The 18,032-nt window shown below is 51.7% G+C and overlaps 2 protein-coding genes across 12 annotated transcripts in view; one reads left to right on the top strand and one right to left on the bottom strand.

The window, feature by feature from the left end:
* Positions 1-17,999, top strand: part of MYH11 (myosin heavy chain 11) — a 160,237-nt gene extending 142,238 nt beyond the window's left edge. For 4 of the 6 annotated variants that reach the window (XM_031002889.3, XM_055365702.2, XM_063699582.1 and 1 more), the window contains 9 exons: positions 35-247; positions 777-938; positions 1,376-1,504; positions 1,781-1,869; positions 2,653-2,776; positions 3,747-3,955; positions 5,854-5,962; positions 6,052-6,224; positions 17,016-17,999. In XM_031002889.3, coding sequence (XP_030858749.2) covers positions 35-247; positions 777-938; positions 1,376-1,504; positions 1,781-1,869; positions 2,653-2,776; positions 3,747-3,955; positions 5,854-5,962; positions 6,052-6,224; positions 17,016-17,148 — 1,341 coding nt within the window. In that variant the 3' untranslated portion in view covers positions 17,149-17,999. Of the gene's footprint in view, positions 1-34; positions 248-776; positions 939-1,375; positions 1,505-1,780; positions 1,870-2,652; positions 2,777-3,746; positions 3,956-5,853; positions 5,963-6,051; positions 6,225-12,306; positions 12,346-17,015 lie in introns of all 6 variants that reach the window. The other 2 variants (XM_055365704.2, XM_055365703.2) reach the window with 1 other exon arrangement.
* NDE1 (nudE neurodevelopment protein 1) overlaps positions 1-18,032 on the bottom strand; it is an 81,163-nt gene that overhangs the window by 3,239 nt on the left and 59,892 nt on the right. For 3 of the 6 annotated variants that reach the window (XM_055365718.2, XM_063699590.1, XM_055365723.2), the window contains one exon: positions 6,462-6,716. The exons of 1 other annotated variant lie outside the window; for it this stretch is intronic. Coding sequence is in view for 1 of the 5 variants with exons in the window: in XM_055365724.2 (XP_055221699.1) it covers positions 6,699-6,716 (18 nt within the window). In the remaining 4 variants the exon portion in view is untranslated. Of the gene's footprint in view, positions 1-6,444; positions 6,717-18,032 lie in introns of those variants that run through there. 2 more of the 6 variants (XR_010131340.1, XM_055365724.2) reach the window with 2 other exon arrangements.

Below are 18,032 nucleotides of genomic sequence, written 5' to 3'. Positions count from 1 at the left end.
CCTCATAGAATGGGGCTGCCCGCTCTGCCGGCAGGTCCATGAGCTGGAGAAGTCCAAGCGGGCCCTGGAGACCCAGATGGAGGAGATGAAGACGCAGCTGGAAGAGCTGGAGGACGAGCTGCAGGCCACGGAGGACGCCAAACTGCGGCTGGAAGTCAACATGCAGGCGCTCAAGGGCCAGTTTGAGAGGGATCTCCAAGCCCGGGACGAGCAGAATGAGGAGAAGAGAAGGCAACTGCAGAGACAGGTGCGTGCTGCCGGGGAGGCCAGCAGAGGGAGGTCGGGTGGCCTTTTTCATTCCTATCACCACTCTCATGGTCGGTGTGGAAACTTTGTTTTCTTTTTTTTTTTTTGAAACAGTCTCGCTCTGTCGCCCAGGCTGGAGTGCAGTGGCGTAATCTCAGCTCACTGCAGGAGGTGGAGACCTCCTGCCTCAGCCTCCCGAGTAGCTTGGATTACAGGCTCATGCCACCATACCCAGCTAATTTTTTTTTTTTTTTTCAGTGGAGACAAGGTTTCACCATGTTGGCCAGGCTGGTCTTGAACTCCTGGCCTCAAGTGATCCATTCTCCTGTTGGCCTCCCAAAGTGCTGGGATTACAGACATGAGCCACCCATGGCCGGTGCGATTCTGTTTTCTCATCTGCAACTGGGGATGAGATGCCCACCTCACAGGGGGGCTGTGCTGGGGAAGGGGTGCAGTGACGTGCTTCCTAGGTGAGCCAAAGGACCTCCCAGGGGCAAGTGGGGCAGCACACATCTCTCTTCCTCGCCCAGCTTCACGAATATGAGACGGAACTGGAAGACGAGCGAAAGCAACGTGCCCTGGCAGCTGCAGCGAAGAAGAAGCTGGAAGGGGACCTGAAAGACCTGGAGCTTCAGGCCGACTCTGCCATCAAGGGGAGGGAGGAAGCCATCAAGCAGCTACGCAAACTGCAGGTGGGTGACGCTAGGAGATCGGGGCATGGGTGGAGGGAGGGCACAGTTCCCCTCAGGCCACCAAAGTCAGCAGAGCAGGCTCCAGGAAGCAAGCCTGCACCTGCCATTGGTGTGGGTTCAGCTGGGGTTTTTCTGGCACCATTCGGGATTTGGTGGCTGTCTCCTGCCCTGGGTAGGGCAGCATTATTAGTTATTTGGCCACTGCCCTCAGATCACATCAGGGGCTCCGCTTCTCAGGCAGGTCTGTGGAGCCCACCCAGAATGGTGCTCCCAGCCCACCACCAGCCACCTGGAACTGAGGGCCATGCTCGTGCAATGGGAACTTCTTTGTGGTCAATTGCAGAAAATCCAAGGGGTGGGTGTGCAAAGCTGAATTGGGCAGCAGAACTTGGGGGAGTAAGGACATCTGAGCTTGTCCTTCCTGTTGACTCATGCAGGCTCAGATGAAGGACTTTCAAAGAGAGCTGGAAGACGCCCGTGCCTCCAGAGATGAGATCTTTGCCACAGCCAAAGAGAATGAGAAGAAAGCCAAGAGCTTGGAAGCAGACCTCATGCAGCTACAAGAGGTAAAGCCTCGCCTTGCTAGGAGAGCCTCAGATGCGGGTGTCACGGTAGCACCCCTTGGCAGCTCCAGTCTGTGCATTCCCAGATTTCATTTCATCCTCCTGTGGGGTCCACCTGTCTAGAAAGACACACGCTTCCCTCCTCTATGTATTCACGGGGCCTCCCCTGAGCTCAGAGGAAGAACATGTACTTTCAAGGGTGGCTGAGGAGGCAGGGTGGACTCTTGGTGGGGCTTGGCCTTTCCCTGGCAGACAGCAGGCTTCCTCCCTCCCACCTAGGACCTCGCGGCAGCTGAGAGGGCTCGCAAACAAGCGGACCTCGAGAAGGAGGAACTGGCAGAGGAGCTGGCCAGTAGCCTGTCGGGAAGGTAGGAAACTGAATGGAGGAAGAGGGCTCTGAAGCGGAGGATGGGGGGACAGGCAGCATCCTCGACCCCCATTTTATTTTTTAAATTTTTTCGAGACAGAGTTTCATTCTGTCACCCAGGCTGGAGGGCAGTGGCACAATTTTGGCTCACTGCAACCTCCACCTCCCAGGTTCAAGCAATTCTCCTGCCTCAGCCTTCCGAGTAGCTGAGACTACAGGTGTGTACCACTATGTCTGGCTAATTTTTATATTTTTAGTAGAGGTGGGGTTTCACCATGTTGGCCAGGCTAGTCTTGAACTCCTGACCTTAGATGATCCTCCTACCTTGGCCTCCCAAAGTGCTGTGATTACAGGTGTGAGCCACCGTGCCTGGCCCCGGACCCCCATTTCAATGCTGCTGCTGACAAAGCATTCTCTGAGACTGGGGACAGACCCATGTGGTTAGGTTTTCCCTCAGCGCTTTCATGCCTCTGTTTGGGGGTGTGGCTGCTTTCATTCATTCCCAATAAGTAGCTGTGTGGGGAGAAGGGGAGGCCAGGAAGAGTCAGAGAGGAGTGTGCTGGTCCCCATCCCAATCCCAGCTTTGCTGACACAGACCCGGCCTGAGTCCCGGCTGTCCACTTCCTGGCTGTTTTAACTATAGATGAGTCTTCTAATCCTCTCCAAGCCTCAGTTTCACCCATTAGATGATGAGGGCAATCCCCCTGAGGCATGACTCCAAGGAGGGGGCATCTTTTAAGGCGGGGGAGGGTAGAGGCCTCCACCATGGCTGCCCTTCCCCCAGGAACGCACTCCAGGACGAGAAGCGCCGCCTGGAGGCCCGGATCGCCCAGCTGGAGGAGGAGCTGGAGGAGGAGCAGGGCAACATGGAGGCCATGAGCGACCGGGTCCGCAAAGCCACACAGCAGGTGAGGGCCGCCTGGACACCACAGTCACGCTGCCTACTGTCTCTCCTGCAGCAGGATCCTGCACCAGTCAACACATGCGTGGCGGCTTCTTGTATGCAAGCCCTGGACTGAGGGACAAGAGGGTGGTGGGGCCTGAGAGTAGAGATCCAGGGCCCTTACACCAGTGCCCAGGCTGCTGTCTTCAGAATACCCCTCTCCACGCTGCAGTGTCTCATTTTCCAGCCACGGCCTGGCTGGCTCCCTGTACCTCACGGCCATCCCTGGAGTCCTGGCCTTGGGATGCTCTTTCATTGCGTTTTCCCCTAGCTGAAGCTCTGACCTTATCCAGTGAGCCCTTGGTGATGTCACTGAGCGCTAGTTACATGGTGGGCACTAGGGACCATCCTGTGACCTGCAGCCCCTTGTGGTGTAGGGTGAACAGGCATCGTTCTCCAGGCGACTCCAGGACAGAGAAAGCAAGGGACAAGTCACTCGCTCAGCCTGGGTGGCACTGTGACACTTGTGGAAGCACCTCTTTTTTTTGGAGACAGGGTCTCACTCTGTCGCCCAGGCTGGAGTGCAGTGGCGCAGTCTTGGCTCACTGCAACCTCTGCCTCCCAAGTTCAAGGGATTTTCCTGCTTCAACCTCCCAAGTAGCTGGGACTATACGCACGTGCCACCACTGCCCGGCTAATTTTTGTATTTTTAATAGAGACGGGGTTTCACCATGTTGGCCAGGCAGGTCTCGAACTCCTGACCTCAAGTGATCTGCCTGCCTCTGCTTCCAAAAGTGCTGGGATTACAGGTGTGCGCCACCACGCCCGGCCTGGAAGAAGCTCTTCAGTGGAGTTTTACAGGATGAAGGAGAGGACAGGGTGCCCGGGATCAAGGGACTCGTGCAGAGGCCAAACAAGGCAGGAAGAGGCATGGTCTCAGTGCACTGTCTTGGGCTTCCCTGAGTCCACCTCATGGCCTTCACTCTCCTCCCCAGGCCGAGCAGCTCAGCAACGAGCTGGCCACAGAGCGCAGCACGGCCCAGAAGAATGAGAGTGCCCGGCAGCAGCTTGAGCGGCAGAACAAGGAGCTCCGGAGCAAGCTCCAGGAGATGGAGGGGGCCGTCAAGTCCAAGTTCAAGTCCACCATCGCGGCGCTGGAGGCCAAGATTGCACAGCTGGAGGAGCAGGTCGAGCAGGAGGCCAGGTATGCAGGTCTGGAGTTCCGAACCCAGTTTGCAGGGGGGTGATGGACAGCAGGAGTCATAGTGAAATCAGGGAACCTCTTCCAGCATCAGTTCTGGCTTCTAAGAAGCAAGCTCTGTGATGCCTACAGTGCAGGTATGTTGTGAGAACTGAATGTAAACACAGCAAAGTGCCCTGGTGGTGCCTGGCCTAGGGCAAGCACCTAAAGTGTGAGCTGCTCTTAGCATCTCCATGGTCCTCCTGACATTAACTTGCCTTCCCAGCAGTACATGTGACTTTTCCCAGCCTCTGCAGGGATAGCATGCTGACGGACCAAAAATCCAACCAGGCTGGACACGGTGGCTCACGCCTGTAATGCCTGTAATCCCAGCAATTTGGGAGGCTGAGGCAGGTGGATCACTTGAGGTCAGGAGTTTGAGACCGGCCTGGCCAACATGGTGAAACCCTGTCTGTACCAAAAATTAGCTGGGTGTGGTGGCACATGCCTATAATCCCAGCTACTCAGGAGACTGAGGCAGGAGAATCACTCCAACGTGACACGTGGAGACTGCAGTGAGCCGAGATTGTGCCACTGCACTGCAGCCTGGGTGACAGAGTGGGACCCTACCACACACATACACACACAAAAAAAACCCCAAAAAACAAAAGTCCAACCGGCAACCCATTCGGTACACACACTGGAAGCCTTCTTAATTATGGGTCGAATGAGGCATATGATCACAGCACATTTCTTACCATTGGATTCTAAGGATTCTCACCCATTCTCTTCTAGCAGCTTTTTCAGTAATTCGCACACCCTGCAATGCACCCATTTGAAGTGTATAATTCAAGGGCTATTCATATATTCACAAACATGTAAAAACGATCACCACAGTCATTTTGAGAACATTTTCATCAGCTCAAACAGAAACCCCAGGCTAGATGTGGTAGTTCATGCCCATAATCCCGGCACTTTGGGAGGCTGAGGTAGGTGGGAGCAGCACTTGAGTCCAGGAGTTCGAGACCAGTCTGGGCAGCATAGCAAGACTTTTTTTTTTTTTTTTGGAGACATAGTCTCACTCTGTTTCCCAGGTTGGTGTGCAGTGGTGCGATCTCAGCTCACTGCAACCTCCGCCTCCTGGCTTCAAGCAATTCTCCTGCCTCACCCTCCCAAGTAGCTGGGATTACAGGTGCACACCACCATACCCAGCTAGTAATTTTATTTTTTAGTAGGGATGGGGTTTCACCATGTTGGCCAGGCTGGTCTCGAACTCCTGACCACAGGTGATCTGCCCGCCTCGGCCTCCCAAAGTACTGGGATTACAGGCGTGAGCCACCACGCCTGGCCAGAGACTCTGTTTCTATGAAAAACTTCTAAAAGTCTGAGCATGCTGGTGTAAGCCTGTAGTCCCAGCTACTTGGGAGGCTGAGGTGGGAGGACTGCTTGAGCCAGGAGTTCAAGGCTGCAGTGAACTATGAACTAGGGTGAAGAGCAGGCATTGGAGCACCACTGCACTCCAACCTGGGTCACAGAGCAAGACCTTGTCTCCTCCCCGCAAAAAAAATAGAAACCCCATGCCCTGTAACCACTCCCTTCAGTCCCTGGCAACTGTAATCTACTTTCTGTCTCTATGAATTTATCTATTCTGGACACTTGATATCAATGGAATCATACACTATGTCGTCTGCTATGTGTCTTCTTTCACTTGGCAAGAATTCCAGGCTCATCCATGCTGTGGCATGCATTGATACTTTATTCCTTTTCATGGCTGAATACTATTCCACCATCTGACTGATTGTTGAGAGAAGTCCAGATACGGGGCTCAGGAAAGCACTCAAGATGCCCACCTCCGGGTGACACACCAGCTGCAAGGGGTGCCACCCTCCGCTGAAACCACCTGTTTTCCTTGCTGTTTGCAGAGAGAAACAGGCGGCCACCAAGTCGCTGAAGCAGAAAGATAAGAAGCTGAAGGAAATCTTGCTGCAGGTGGAGGACGAGCGCAAGATGGCCGAGCAGTACAAGGAGCAGGTAGCCCCCGCCACCCAGCCTCCCCCGAGCCCCGAGCCCCCAGCCCCCAGTCGGCCTCCCCTAACCACCCCTCCACCTCTCCGCGACAGGCAGAGAAAGGCAATGCCAGGGTCAAGCAGCTCAAGAGGCAGCTGGAGGAGGCAGAGGAGGAGTCCCAGCGCATCAACGCCAACCGCAGGAAGCTGCAGCGGGAGCTGGATGAGGCCACGGAGAGCAACGAGGCCATGGGCCGCGAGGTGAACGCACTCAAGAGCAAGCTCAGGTGAGGAGCCTGTGGCCCGGGAGGACCCCGTCTCTCAGGCCAGAGAAAAGCACTGGGGGCTCGGGCTCCCTTCGGCCTGCAAATGCCCCTTGTGCCCACAGCCGCCACTCCCTTCTGTAGTTTATTCCTGCTTCTCCTTAATCACTAAGCTTAGTGTGGGCCAGGCACTGAGGATGGCCCAGATCAGACCCGGGCCCTGTCTTGCCTGGTAGCAGCTTACCTTCTAGATCCTTTAACGATCGACCATCTCCCATCCGGTCCTCTGGGTGAGGAGAAGAGGCTATCCCCACTGTCTCCTCCAGCCCCTCCTTCATTGCATCAGTGAGTCTTCATGGCATCCATTGAAGCTGCAACACCACTTCCCCGCCACTTCACCTCCTTCCTGACATGCTCTGCTCCTCCTTTCTCCCCCTCAGCACTGCTGCCATCTGGGCTGCATTATTCTCGGGTATGGGGGCTGTCCAACATTCCCCATCAGAAGGAAAAAGATCCCTGAAAAGTAGCAGGTGCTTACATTCCTGGCCTCTACCCACCGGCTGTAGTAGTCCCCCACCATCCTGCAATGTGACAACCAAAAATGTCTCTAGATGTTGCCAGAAGTCCTCTAGAGATGGGAGGGTACGACTGCCACCCCGCTGAGAATTCCTGCTGTCACTGGAGTGGGGGCTGTTTTCTCTCCCATGCCTCTGGTACCTTGGGGGTCCCCCCTGCTCCCAAGGGCTGCTTCCACCACCCTGTCCATCAATCCCAATTGGCTCCCTGGAGGTTTTAGCTCCGGGCTTCCTGTCTCCCACACCACTCCTCACAGTTCTCCATGATTTCAACATCCAGATGGGCGACGCAGCCTCTCGGTTCCTTGACCCTCTGGGTGATCCTGCTGCTTCTACCGGGCTAACCAGTGCTCCTAGGAGTCCTCACAATTTGACCCTCAGGCATCTCATTTTCTGCCTGGTGCCACCTTTCTTTGGCTCTGTCCCCAACGGGGTCTTCACTCCATCAATGCCATCAGCCTCTGACCCAGCTCCAAACCAGCTGTCTGGTAACCCCCATCGCGCATCCTCAACATCCGGTACCCCCTCTTGCATTGCTGCAATCATTTGGTGAAAGCACGACCCAAATGAAACTCAAGCTTGGCCGGGCACGGGACTCACACCTATAATCCCAGCACTTTGGGAGGCCAAGGCAGGTGAATCGCTTTGAGCTCAGGAGTTCAAGAGCAGCAAGACCCCATCTCTACAAAAAACAAACAAAAATCAGCCAGGTGGGATGGCGCACACCTAAAATCCCAGCTACTCAGGAGGCTGAGGTGGGAGGATCAGTGGAGCCCCAGAGGTCAAGGCTGCAGTGAGCCATGATCTAGCCAATGCACTTACCCTGGATGGACAGAGTGAGACCCTGTCTCAAAAAACCCAAAACCCACTCTCCACCTTTTCCCACAGAGGAGGCCTTGCTCAGGGGTCCTCCCACACCCCTCCCTCATCTTCTCACTCTCTGCTGCTTTTCACTTTTTCTTTGAACTTATGATCGCTCCTCCCCATTCTCTCTCTCAGCTGGGGACCTTACTTCCTACTTAACTCAAAAGCAGAAATGATCATGAAACGTGCACAAGCTCCCACTGCCTCATCACCCTACCTCTGTACACTTCTATTTTTTTCCATTTCTGTGCTGAACCCTCTGGCACCAACCGAGGCCAACACCTCCATTGGACCCGACCCTCTTGTTCACTCTCAAGCACATAGCTCCAAAAATCCTTACTTTGCAAGGTTTTCTCTTTCATTTGCTCCATCAGCAAATGGAATAACCTCTTAGCCCCATGTCTACCTTGCTACCCTTACTACAAAACTGGATGTGAATGCCGAAACCCTGTCTCTACCAAAAAATATAAAAATTAGCCAGGTGTGGTGGTGCATGCCTGTAGTCCCAGCTACTCAGGAGGCTGAGGCACAAGAATGGCTTAAAACCGGGAGACAGAGGTTGCAGTCCAGCCTGGGTGACAGAGTGAGACTCGGTCTCAAAAAAAAAAACTGTATGTGAAGAGTTGCTGGTTCCCCTCGCCCCCACCCATCACTCTCCCAGAAGCCTCCCATGGGTGACACTAATGGCCAGAGGTCCCCTGACAGGGCAGCAGCACGTGACACAGCCCATTATGCCTCTGGCCTAATTCACTTGCTTCCCTGGACTTCCCCGACACCATCCACACCTGCTTGTCCCCCAACCTGTGGGGTTGTCCCTCTTCCTCTCCTCTGCTGATCCCTCACCTCAAAACCTGCTTGCCACCAGACCGCCCCAGGGTATCAACTTAGTTCTCTTTTGAGACAGAGTCTTGCTCTGTTGCCCAGGCTGGAGTGCAGTAGCGCTATCTGAGCTCACTGCAACCTCTGCCTCCCAGTTCAAGCTATTTTTGGCCTATTTTTATATTTTTAGTAGAGACGGGGTTGCACCATGTTGCCCAGGCTGACCTTGAACTCCTGACCTTGTGATCCACCCACCTCAGCCTCCCCAAGTGCTGGGATTACAGGCATGGGCCACTGCACGGCCTTAGTTCTCTTTTCATCTCTCCCCAGCTCTAGGTGAGAGGTCTCAACTAATCTTGGCGCTTTAGAATTCCATCTATATCTAATGACTCCTCAGTTCATCTCTGAGAAGCCCTAGCTTCTTCCTAGAACCTCAGACCACCCTCCCGTTCCCACATGGATGTCTAATAGGCAGCTCACACCAAACATGCTGCACCCCAAGCCCTGACTGAAACTCTTCACCCCCAAACTGGCTCCTCTCTCCAGCTCAGCAGCTAAAATGATGAAGTTGCCAACAATTCAGATCACAAACCTCATGGTCCTTCTTAACGTTTTGGTCTCCTTTATACCCCACATCCCATCTATGGGAGAATCTGGTCAACTTTCCCTAAAGAATCCTGCCCAGGCTGGGTGCAGTGGCTCACCCCTTAATCCCAGCACTTTGGGAGGCCAACGCAGGCAGATCACCTGAGGTTGGGAGTTCAAGGCCAGCCTGACCAACATGGTGAAACCCCGTCTCTACTAAAAACACAAAAATTAGCCAGGTGTGGTGGGGCGCGCCTGTAATCCCAGCTACTCGGGGGGCTTAGGCAGGAGAATCGCTTGAACCTGGGAGGCAGAGGTTATAGTGAGCCGAGATCGCGCCACTGCACTCCAGCCTGGGTGACAGACCAAAACTCGGTCTCAAAAAAAAAAAATCTCCAGTGTCTAGGACAGCACGAGGCAGAGTGAACCCTTATCCCTCAGGTCCTAGATATTTCCCCCGCTTCATTCTCATACCACCACAGCCATGTGCTGAGCCTCGTACTACCTTTAATACCAATGACTTGATCTTTTAACAGTTTTAATCATACATGAATATAACTGCAAATAAACATACCTCCTCTATATTTTTAAACCAGCATCACCTCTATCAACTGGTTACAATGAAAGTAATATGATAAAAATAGTATCAAGTTCAATATCTAGCTATTGTGGCCACAACTTGATCACCAAGACCTGAAGCCTACTTTTCCACTAAAAAGGGAGTGACAACAGCCATTAGCACCAAATAGACTCTCTCTGACATCATAATTAGACCTGTTTAAAAAGAGTTGGAAAGGAAATGACTTTCTCAGGGCCCAGTTCAGTTAGCAGATGGCATGCCGGGAAGCCATCTGAAATCACCTCTAGAGTTTGGGGACCACTGCTTGAGACAGGGAAAAGTCCAAACCCCTCTGAGAAGGGGAAGAGAGCAGCTGGCGCAGGGCACCAAGCCTTCGGGGAAAAGCCCCACTCACTGCATGGTGAGCGCTTGTTGGTCCCCCATGGATAGGAGAGAAACCAGGCCTAGGCTCCCAAAGTACAGCAGGGGCCTGGAAACATCTCCCAGGGTTGAGGGGTCAGTGGAGGAGAGCTGTTCTCACTGTGAAGACTCCTGGGGCAAAGCGCGGTGGCTCACGCCTGTAATCCCAGCACTTTGGGAGGCTGAGGTGGGCTGATCACCTGAGGTCAGGAGTTCGAGACCAGCCTGGCCAACATGGTGAAACCTCATCTCTACTAAAAACACAAAAATCAGCTAGGTGTGGTGGCAGATGCCTGTAATCCCAGCTACTCGTGAGGCTGAGACAGGAGACTCCTTTGCAACCCAGGAGGAGGAGGCTGCAGTGAGCCAAGATCAAGCCTCTATACTCCAGCCTTCAGAGCAAGACTCTGTCTCAAAAAAAAAAAACAAAAAAACAAAACAAAAAAAACCCCTCAGATGTGCTCTGCTGGCAACCAGTCCCCCTGCCTCTCCTGAGTGGCTGGGCTGAGTGATGGGGATACAGCCACTCTGACTCCCTACCCCACTGCTGTCTCTGCTTCCCTTTCTCAGGCCCAGTGATTTTTTTTTTTTATTATTTATTTTTAGACGGAGTCTAGCTCTGTTGCCAGGCTGGAGTGCAGTGGCGCGATCTCGGCTCACTGCAACCTTTGCCTCCCAGGTTCAAGCGATTCTCCTGCCTCAGCCTCCCAAGTAGCTGAGATTACAGGTGCGTGCCACCACACCTGGCTAATTTTTGTATTTTTAGTAGTGGCAAGGTTTCACCATACTGGCTGGGATGGTCTCCATCTCCTGACCTCGTGATCCACCTGCCTCGGTCTCCCAAAGTGCTGGGGTTACAGGTGTGAGCCACCATGCCCGGCCGGCCCAGTGATTCTTTAGCACACACTGGACACCTCCTGTGGGTTCTGCCCCAGACACTTGAGCCTTCTTGGGCAGCCAAGGGCAGAGTGGAACAAAAAGACCATTTTTTCCAGTTCCGACACGAATACACACATAATGCAGGTGGAAGGTCTGTCCTGCCTTCTGCATCTTTTGGGTGCACAAAAACATAAAATCAGGCACTAGAGCCCTGAGGGAGGTTGGTAAGCATGCCTGGCTCCTCAGCCAAGAAGGAACTGCAGTGCGAGTTTCACCAAGTTCTATCAGCCAGACGCATCTCGACACAAGCCCTCTCTAAAGCCAGACCCACTTACCTACCACTGGCTACACTGCCAGTTACCTCCGGCAAGAGCTGTACAAGGCCTCCACCTCTCCTCTCTTGCTAGAGGCCCGAAAGCTAATGAAGAGCAAGTAATCATAAACCAAGGGACAGGCGGCTGCAAGTTCCTTGCCTGGGACTTCTTGGCTTCTGTTCCAACACTGATTTTTCAAACTAGCTTGCTCAAATGCTTTTACTTCCCTGAACCAGTATGCAATCATGGGATTTATAGGAGGTTCTTAAAAGTAGCTCTAAAGGACAGACATTTTCCTTTGCATTTAAAAAACTGGGCCGGGTGCAGTGGCTCACACCTGTAATCCCAGCTCTTTGGGAGGCCGAGGTGGGTGGATCACTTGAGGTCAGGAGTTCTAGACCAGCATGGCCAACATGGTGAAACTCCGTCTCTAATAAAAATATGAAAATTAGCCAGCCATGGTGGTGCATGCCTGTAATCCCAGCTACTCGGGAGGCTGAGGCAGGAGAATCGCTTGAACCCGGGAGGTGGAGGTTGCAGTGAGCAGAGATAGATCATGCCAGTGCACTCCATCCTGGGTGACAAGAGTATCAAAAAACTGCTTATCCTTTCATCTACCAGCCTCACCAAATGCTCTTGGCGTCAGGTGATTCACTGCAACGTTGACTTAAGGGTGCTTTTAATGCCAGGTGCGGTGGTTCATGCCTGTAATCCCAAATCCCAGCACCTTGGGAGGCCAAGGTAGGAAGATCATTGACATCAGGAGTTGGAGACAAGCCTGACCAACATAGTGCAACCCCATCTGTACTAAAAATACAAAAATTAGCCAAGCACGTGGGGCATGCCTGTAATCCCAGCTACTCAGGAGGCTGAGACAAGGGGATCACTTGAATCCAGGACGTAGAGGTTGCAGTGAGCCAAGATCGCACCCCTGCACTCCAGCCTGGGTGACAGAGACTCTATCTCAAAATAAAAAAGAGTGCCTTTAATTATTAAATCGAAGCAAATGTCTTTAACAATTAAGAATATACTTAACCGGGCTCCTCCTTGTTTGCTGATCGTAACCTCCGGGGATTCTCTCTCTGTTTCAGAGGGCCCCCCCCACAGGAAACTTCGCAGTGATGCACCAGGTATCATGCCTTCAGCTTCGCAGCTGTGTGTTGTCTCAGTATCCATTTCTTTTCTGCCCAATGCACCCCTCTGCCCACCCCAATTTTTAAACCCTTGCACATTTCCACGAGATTCTTGCAAAATCTGAAGGCTTGGATATCTCTGTGCAAAGCTTTCATTGAAACCAAGATCAGGATGACAGATAGACCTCATCTCTTGACCCACTGTCCTTCCTGCCTCTGGGCAGCACATGTGACATGACACCCAACAGTGTGCGCCCTCATCACTGCATCTTGACGAGATGGCAGAGGCTGTGTGTGTCGCTTGGATTTTTCTTCCTTTCATGCCAAAAGCCACTCTTACGCGGTTAGGGCACTCAGCAGTGCTGTCCTCCCTTGTCCAGTGAAGACACTGCACTGAATGAATATGACAGTTCCACTATCTGGGCACATTCCTGGAGAACGTACTTGGCTTCTAGTTGGCTGGTCTGGGTCACAAGTCAGAGATCACAAAGTTCACGGTAACTGCGGCGCGGCAACCAGTCCTCCCATGATTCAGCTTTCACAGGCTTGTCTGCGAAGGAAATGAGCTCACTGCGATGTCTGACAAATGCCGGGGGCTGCACGTGGCTTGAGTGATGTCTAGCTACAAACTGCATTTTCAGCACACGGGGTGGAAGCTGACCACCGCAAAGCCAAGTACAGTCCTGGCAGAGCCTTTTCTGGAGGCTTCACGGGCATGTACATGTTCAGGGACTGGGGAATGGATACCCAAGACTCAAGGATGCACACAGGACCCTTCCCAAGAAAGCATGAAGAGGTCTCTGCTGCTCTGGGATTTTGCTTTTTTTTTTTTTTTTTTGAGACGGAGTCTCGCTCTGGAGTGCAATGGCGCAATCTTGGCTCACCGCAACCTTCGCCTCCTGGGTACAAGCGATTCTCCTACCTCAGCCTTCTGAGTAGCTGGGATTACAGGCTCCTGCCACCTCGCCCAGCTAATTTTTGTATTTTTATTAGAGACAGGATATCACCATGTTGGCCAGGCTGGTCTCAAACTCCTGACTTCAGGTGATCCGCGTGCCTTGGCCTCCCCAAATGCTGGGATTACAGGCATGACCAACTTTTCACAGGTGAAGTTAGGCCATGTGGATCTGACTTCACCTCATGGAGAGGCCAAACCAACCCTCATTTGTGCCCATCTTCATTTTTGGAGAATCTCAGCTTTGCTGTCACTACCAAAATACTTAAAGCACAGGGTGAGGTCTTGTTAAGAGCCAGTTTTGTGGGGGAGCAGATGAGTTTCTAGGACACTTCAAGCAGCTCTCCTACCAGCTGATTGGGATCATAGGATAAGCCAAATTCCAGGGTGGGCTTAAGTGCAGAACCCACTGGTCAGTGGGAAACTGAGTCCTTGCAAACTAGCAGGTGCTTACACTCAAGATGATTCCCGAGGCCTTGGATAAACTGAGTCCACGAATAGAATCCAAATGCTAGGCCAGGCGCAGTGGGTCATGCCTATAATCCTAGCACTTTGGGAGGCCAAGGTGGGCAGATAACTTGAGGTCAGGACCAGCCTGGCCAACATGGTAAAAACCCCGTCTCTCCTAAAAATACAAAAATTAGCCAGGAGTGGTGGCATGTCTGTAGTCCCAGTTACTTGGAAGGCTGAGGCAGGAGAATCGCTTGAACCTGGGAGGCAGAGGCTGCAGTGAGCCAAGATCACGCCACTGCACTCCAGCCTGGGCAACACAGTGAGACTCCATTTCAAAAAAAAATTCCAGATTCTCCAGGATCAGACCCTTTAAGAAAACCTTTAGGGGGGGTCCCTTAGTTCCTGTAACAGGTATAGTTGGTGTCAACCTTGGTCTAGGATTTGAAACCAGTTCCAAGAAAAGCACTTCAGCCAAAATAGAGTATCTTGCAGGCTGACAGCCAAGCAAGGAGCTCCAACGGCCCAGGGCACAATGTATTTCTTAGGTCAAGGGAGCAAATTTATCCATTAAGCTTTTCCAGTTAGCAAATAGACTCTTCCAAGAGCCAAAAAGAGAGTGCCTAGAGCACTGATGTGGAGGTTAGGGACTACTTCCCAGCTCATCAGATTTTTTTTTTTTTTTTTGGAGACAGTCTTGCTGTTTCCCAGGCTGGAGTGCAGTGGTGCAACGTTGGCTCACTGCAGCCTTCACCTCCTGGGTTCAAGCAATTCTCCTGCCTCAGCCTCCTGAGTGACTGGGATTCCAGGCGCCCGCCACCACGCACGGCTAATTTTGTATTTTTAGTAGAGACGGGGTTTCACCATGTTGGCCAGGATGGCCTCCAACAGCTGACCTCACCAGTGATCTGCCCGCCTCGGCCTCCCCAAGTGCTGGGATTACAGGCATGAATCGCAGCAACCGGCCAACCCATCAGGGTTTGAACCTGGAGTTAAAACTGTGACGAAGAGAGCTGTGTGGGGAGCGTACAGGGAACAAACTGCTGCTCCTCTGCGCTGAATTTGAGCATCCTTCTGCGTCAAGCACTTGGAAAACAGTGCTAAAAAAGAAAAACACTTAAGGGTCACGTCTAGAGAGAGAAGGATGGAGAGTTCTCTAGTAGGGCTGCAAGTCCAGAAGCTTCTCTGTGAAGCTGGGCTAGGAGTGTTTACTTTGGAGTGGCTGCAGCTTTAAGTATTTATTCCTGATCGCTGCACTGCGGGAAGTCCCATCCTTTATAGCCAGGTGGGCTTTCCCAGCCGGGGTCTCTCCCATCCTCTGTCAACAAAAGGGTCATTTGGGAATTCCTCTTCTCAGTGATCATGAATCTCTGGGCCTTGATTTTTTTTTTTCTTTTTTTTTTGAGACGGAGTCTCGCCCTGTCGCCTAGGCTGGAGTGCAGTGGCCACATCTCGGCTCACTGCAAGCTCCGCCTCCTGGGTTCATGTCATTCTCCTGCCTCAGCCTCCCTCCCGAGTAGCTGGGACTACAGGCGCCCACTAGCACGCCTGGCTAATTTTTTGTATTTTTAGTAGAGACACGGTTTCACCATGTTAGCCAGGATGGTCTCAATCTCCTGACCTCATGATCCGCCTGCCTCAGCCTCCCAAAGTGCTGGGATTACAGGTGTGAGCCACCATGCCCAGCCGAGTTGTTCCTTTTGACTAAAGAATTGGTCACTGAGTTGTGTTCATCCTTATGGCTTCCTGTCCAACCCTTGCGTGAGGAGCAAAAGTCTGCTCTCTTCTTTGATGTCCTAAAATAAGACCTGTCTTCCGATTCAGGTCAAACAGGGCCAGATGGCCAGAGCCCAACATGATTATTTGTTGCGGTTGCTGAAAAGAGTTAAGTGTTTCTTCTGAACGGTGAAGGCTGGCAGCAGGCAGATCTGATTTTTCCTTCTTCTGCCCACTCTCTTCCTCCTACCCAAAGTCTCCCCTCATGTGACCAAGCCCTTCCTGTGAAGTTGAGGTGATAAACTCAGGAGAGAACCAGCGCAGAGAGGAGATGGCAGCATTAAGGAGAGACAGGGGTGTCCTACTGGCTGGAGCTAAAATCCACCTCAGAGGCCAGGTGCACTGGCACACACCTGTAATCCCAACACTTTGAGAGGCTAAGACAGGTGGATTGTTTGAGGCCAGGAGTTCAAGACCAGCCTGGGTCACATGGCAAAATCCCATCTCTGCTAAAAATACAAAAATTAGCCAGGCGTGGCGGTGTGCACCTGCATGTAGTCCCAGCTACTCAATACTGAGGCTCAAGGACTGCTGGAACTCAGGAGGCAGAGGTTGCAGTGAGCCAAGATCATGCCACTGCACTCCAGCCTGGGTGACAGAGACTGTTAAATTTTTTTTTTAAATCCACCTTGAAGGCCAGGTGTGGTGGCCCACGCCTGTAATGCCAGCGCTTTGGGAGGCCAAGGTAGGAGAATTGCTTGAGCTCAGGAGTTCCAGACCAGCCTGGGCAACAATATCAAGACCTCATCTCAATTTAATAAAATAATCCACCTTGGATTAACACGTATAATTTCCTTTTCTAATATTCATTGGGCACCTGTTTTACGCCATGTGCGGTATGTTCCACGATCAGCAAAACAGATGCAGCAGTCCCTGCAGTGGGGAAAACTCAGTCCATGAACATTCACACCAGCAGGGGGTGCTGTCTCGCCTTTTAACCAGGGAGCCCCCTCTGTCCCTCTCAAGGCTGCCCTTGTCCATTTCACCTTCTTCCAATTCAAATCTTGAAAACTCACCTCTAAGGCGAATGGGGGTGAGGAGATACAGAAGAAAAACAGTATGTTCTATCTTCATCTCTGCCCCATGGGCTATGAATAAAGTCAGAAGACAAAATCCCCTACTTGGTTTTTGGCGTTTTTTTCCTATTCTAAATCAAAGACCACAGAAGACCAGAATCCTGTGGCTTCTCAAATGACCAAGCCTGACATATTGAAAAGCAAGATCGTCTTGCTTTGAAAAACCTTCTCCACCCACCCCCCGCAACCAATTTCAGCTGATAAAATTCAATCACTCATGCCTTAAGACTGGCAATGATTTGTTGACTTCAACTTGAATATCTGCATCTTATTTGTGCCGTGTGTGTTTTCTGCCATAAAAAAAATTTATATTGCAATAGGACTAGAGCTACAAGTTTAAAATAGATTTATAATCTATCCCAACCATGAAGATTTCTTTGCTAAATAATGTGTTTTCTTACAACCCACAGGCGAGGAAACGAGACCTCTTTTGTTCCTTCTAGAAGGTCTGGAGGACGTAGAGTTATTGAAAATGCAGATGGTTCTGAGGAGGAAACGGACACTCGAGACGCAGACTTCAATGGAACCAAGGCCAGTGAATAAGCAACTTTCTACAGTTTTGCACCACGGCAAGAAAACCAAAAACCAAACAAAACAAAACAAAAAAAACAACAACAACCCAGAACAAAGCAAAACCCAGCAGACTGTACTTAGCATTGTCTAAATCCATTCTCAAATTCCAAATATCACAGACACCCCTCACACAAGGAATATAAAAACCACCACCCTCCAGCCTGGACAACGTAGTAAAACCTCATCTATACAAGAATTTAAAAATAAGCTGGGCGTGGTGGTACACACCTGTGGTCCCAGCTACTAGGGAGGCTGAGCCAGGAGGAACGCTCCAGCCCAGGACTTCGAGGCTGCAATGAGCTATAATTGCATCATTGCACTCCAGCCTGGGCAACAGAGACCCTGTCTCAACCACCACCACCACCACCCCCACTACCCCTGTATTCAAGGTAAAAATTGAAGTTTGTATGATGTAAGAGATGAGAAAAACCCAACAGGAAACACAGACACATCCTCCAGTTCTATCAATGGATTGTGCAGACACTGAGTTTTTAGAAAAACATATCCACAGTAACCGGTCCCTGGCAATTCTGTTTACATGAAATGGGGAGAAAGTCACCGAAATGGGTGCCGCCAGCCCCCACTCCCAATTCATTCCCTAACCTGCGAACCTTTCCAACTTCTCACGTCAGGCCTTTGAGAATTCTTTCCCCCTCTCCTGGTTTCCACACCTCAGACACGCACAGTTCACCAAGTGCCTTCTGTAGTCACATGAATTGAAAAGGAGACGCTGCTCCCACGGAGGGGAGCAGGAATGCTGCACTGTTTACACCCTGACTGTGCTTAAAAACACTTTCACTAATAAACGGTTATAAATCACAGTGTCGTTGGCTTTTCTGTTGAGCTGTTTTCTG

Source organism: Gorilla gorilla, chromosome 18, assembly GCF_029281585.2.
Source record: "Gorilla gorilla gorilla isolate KB3781 chromosome 18, NHGRI_mGorGor1-v2.1_pri, whole genome shotgun sequence".
NCBI classification, from domain to species: domain Eukaryota; kingdom Metazoa; phylum Chordata; class Mammalia; order Primates; family Hominidae; genus Gorilla; species Gorilla gorilla.
The sequence above is the reverse complement of the archived record's forward strand: the minus strand, read 5'-3'. Positions and strand labels throughout refer to the sequence as shown.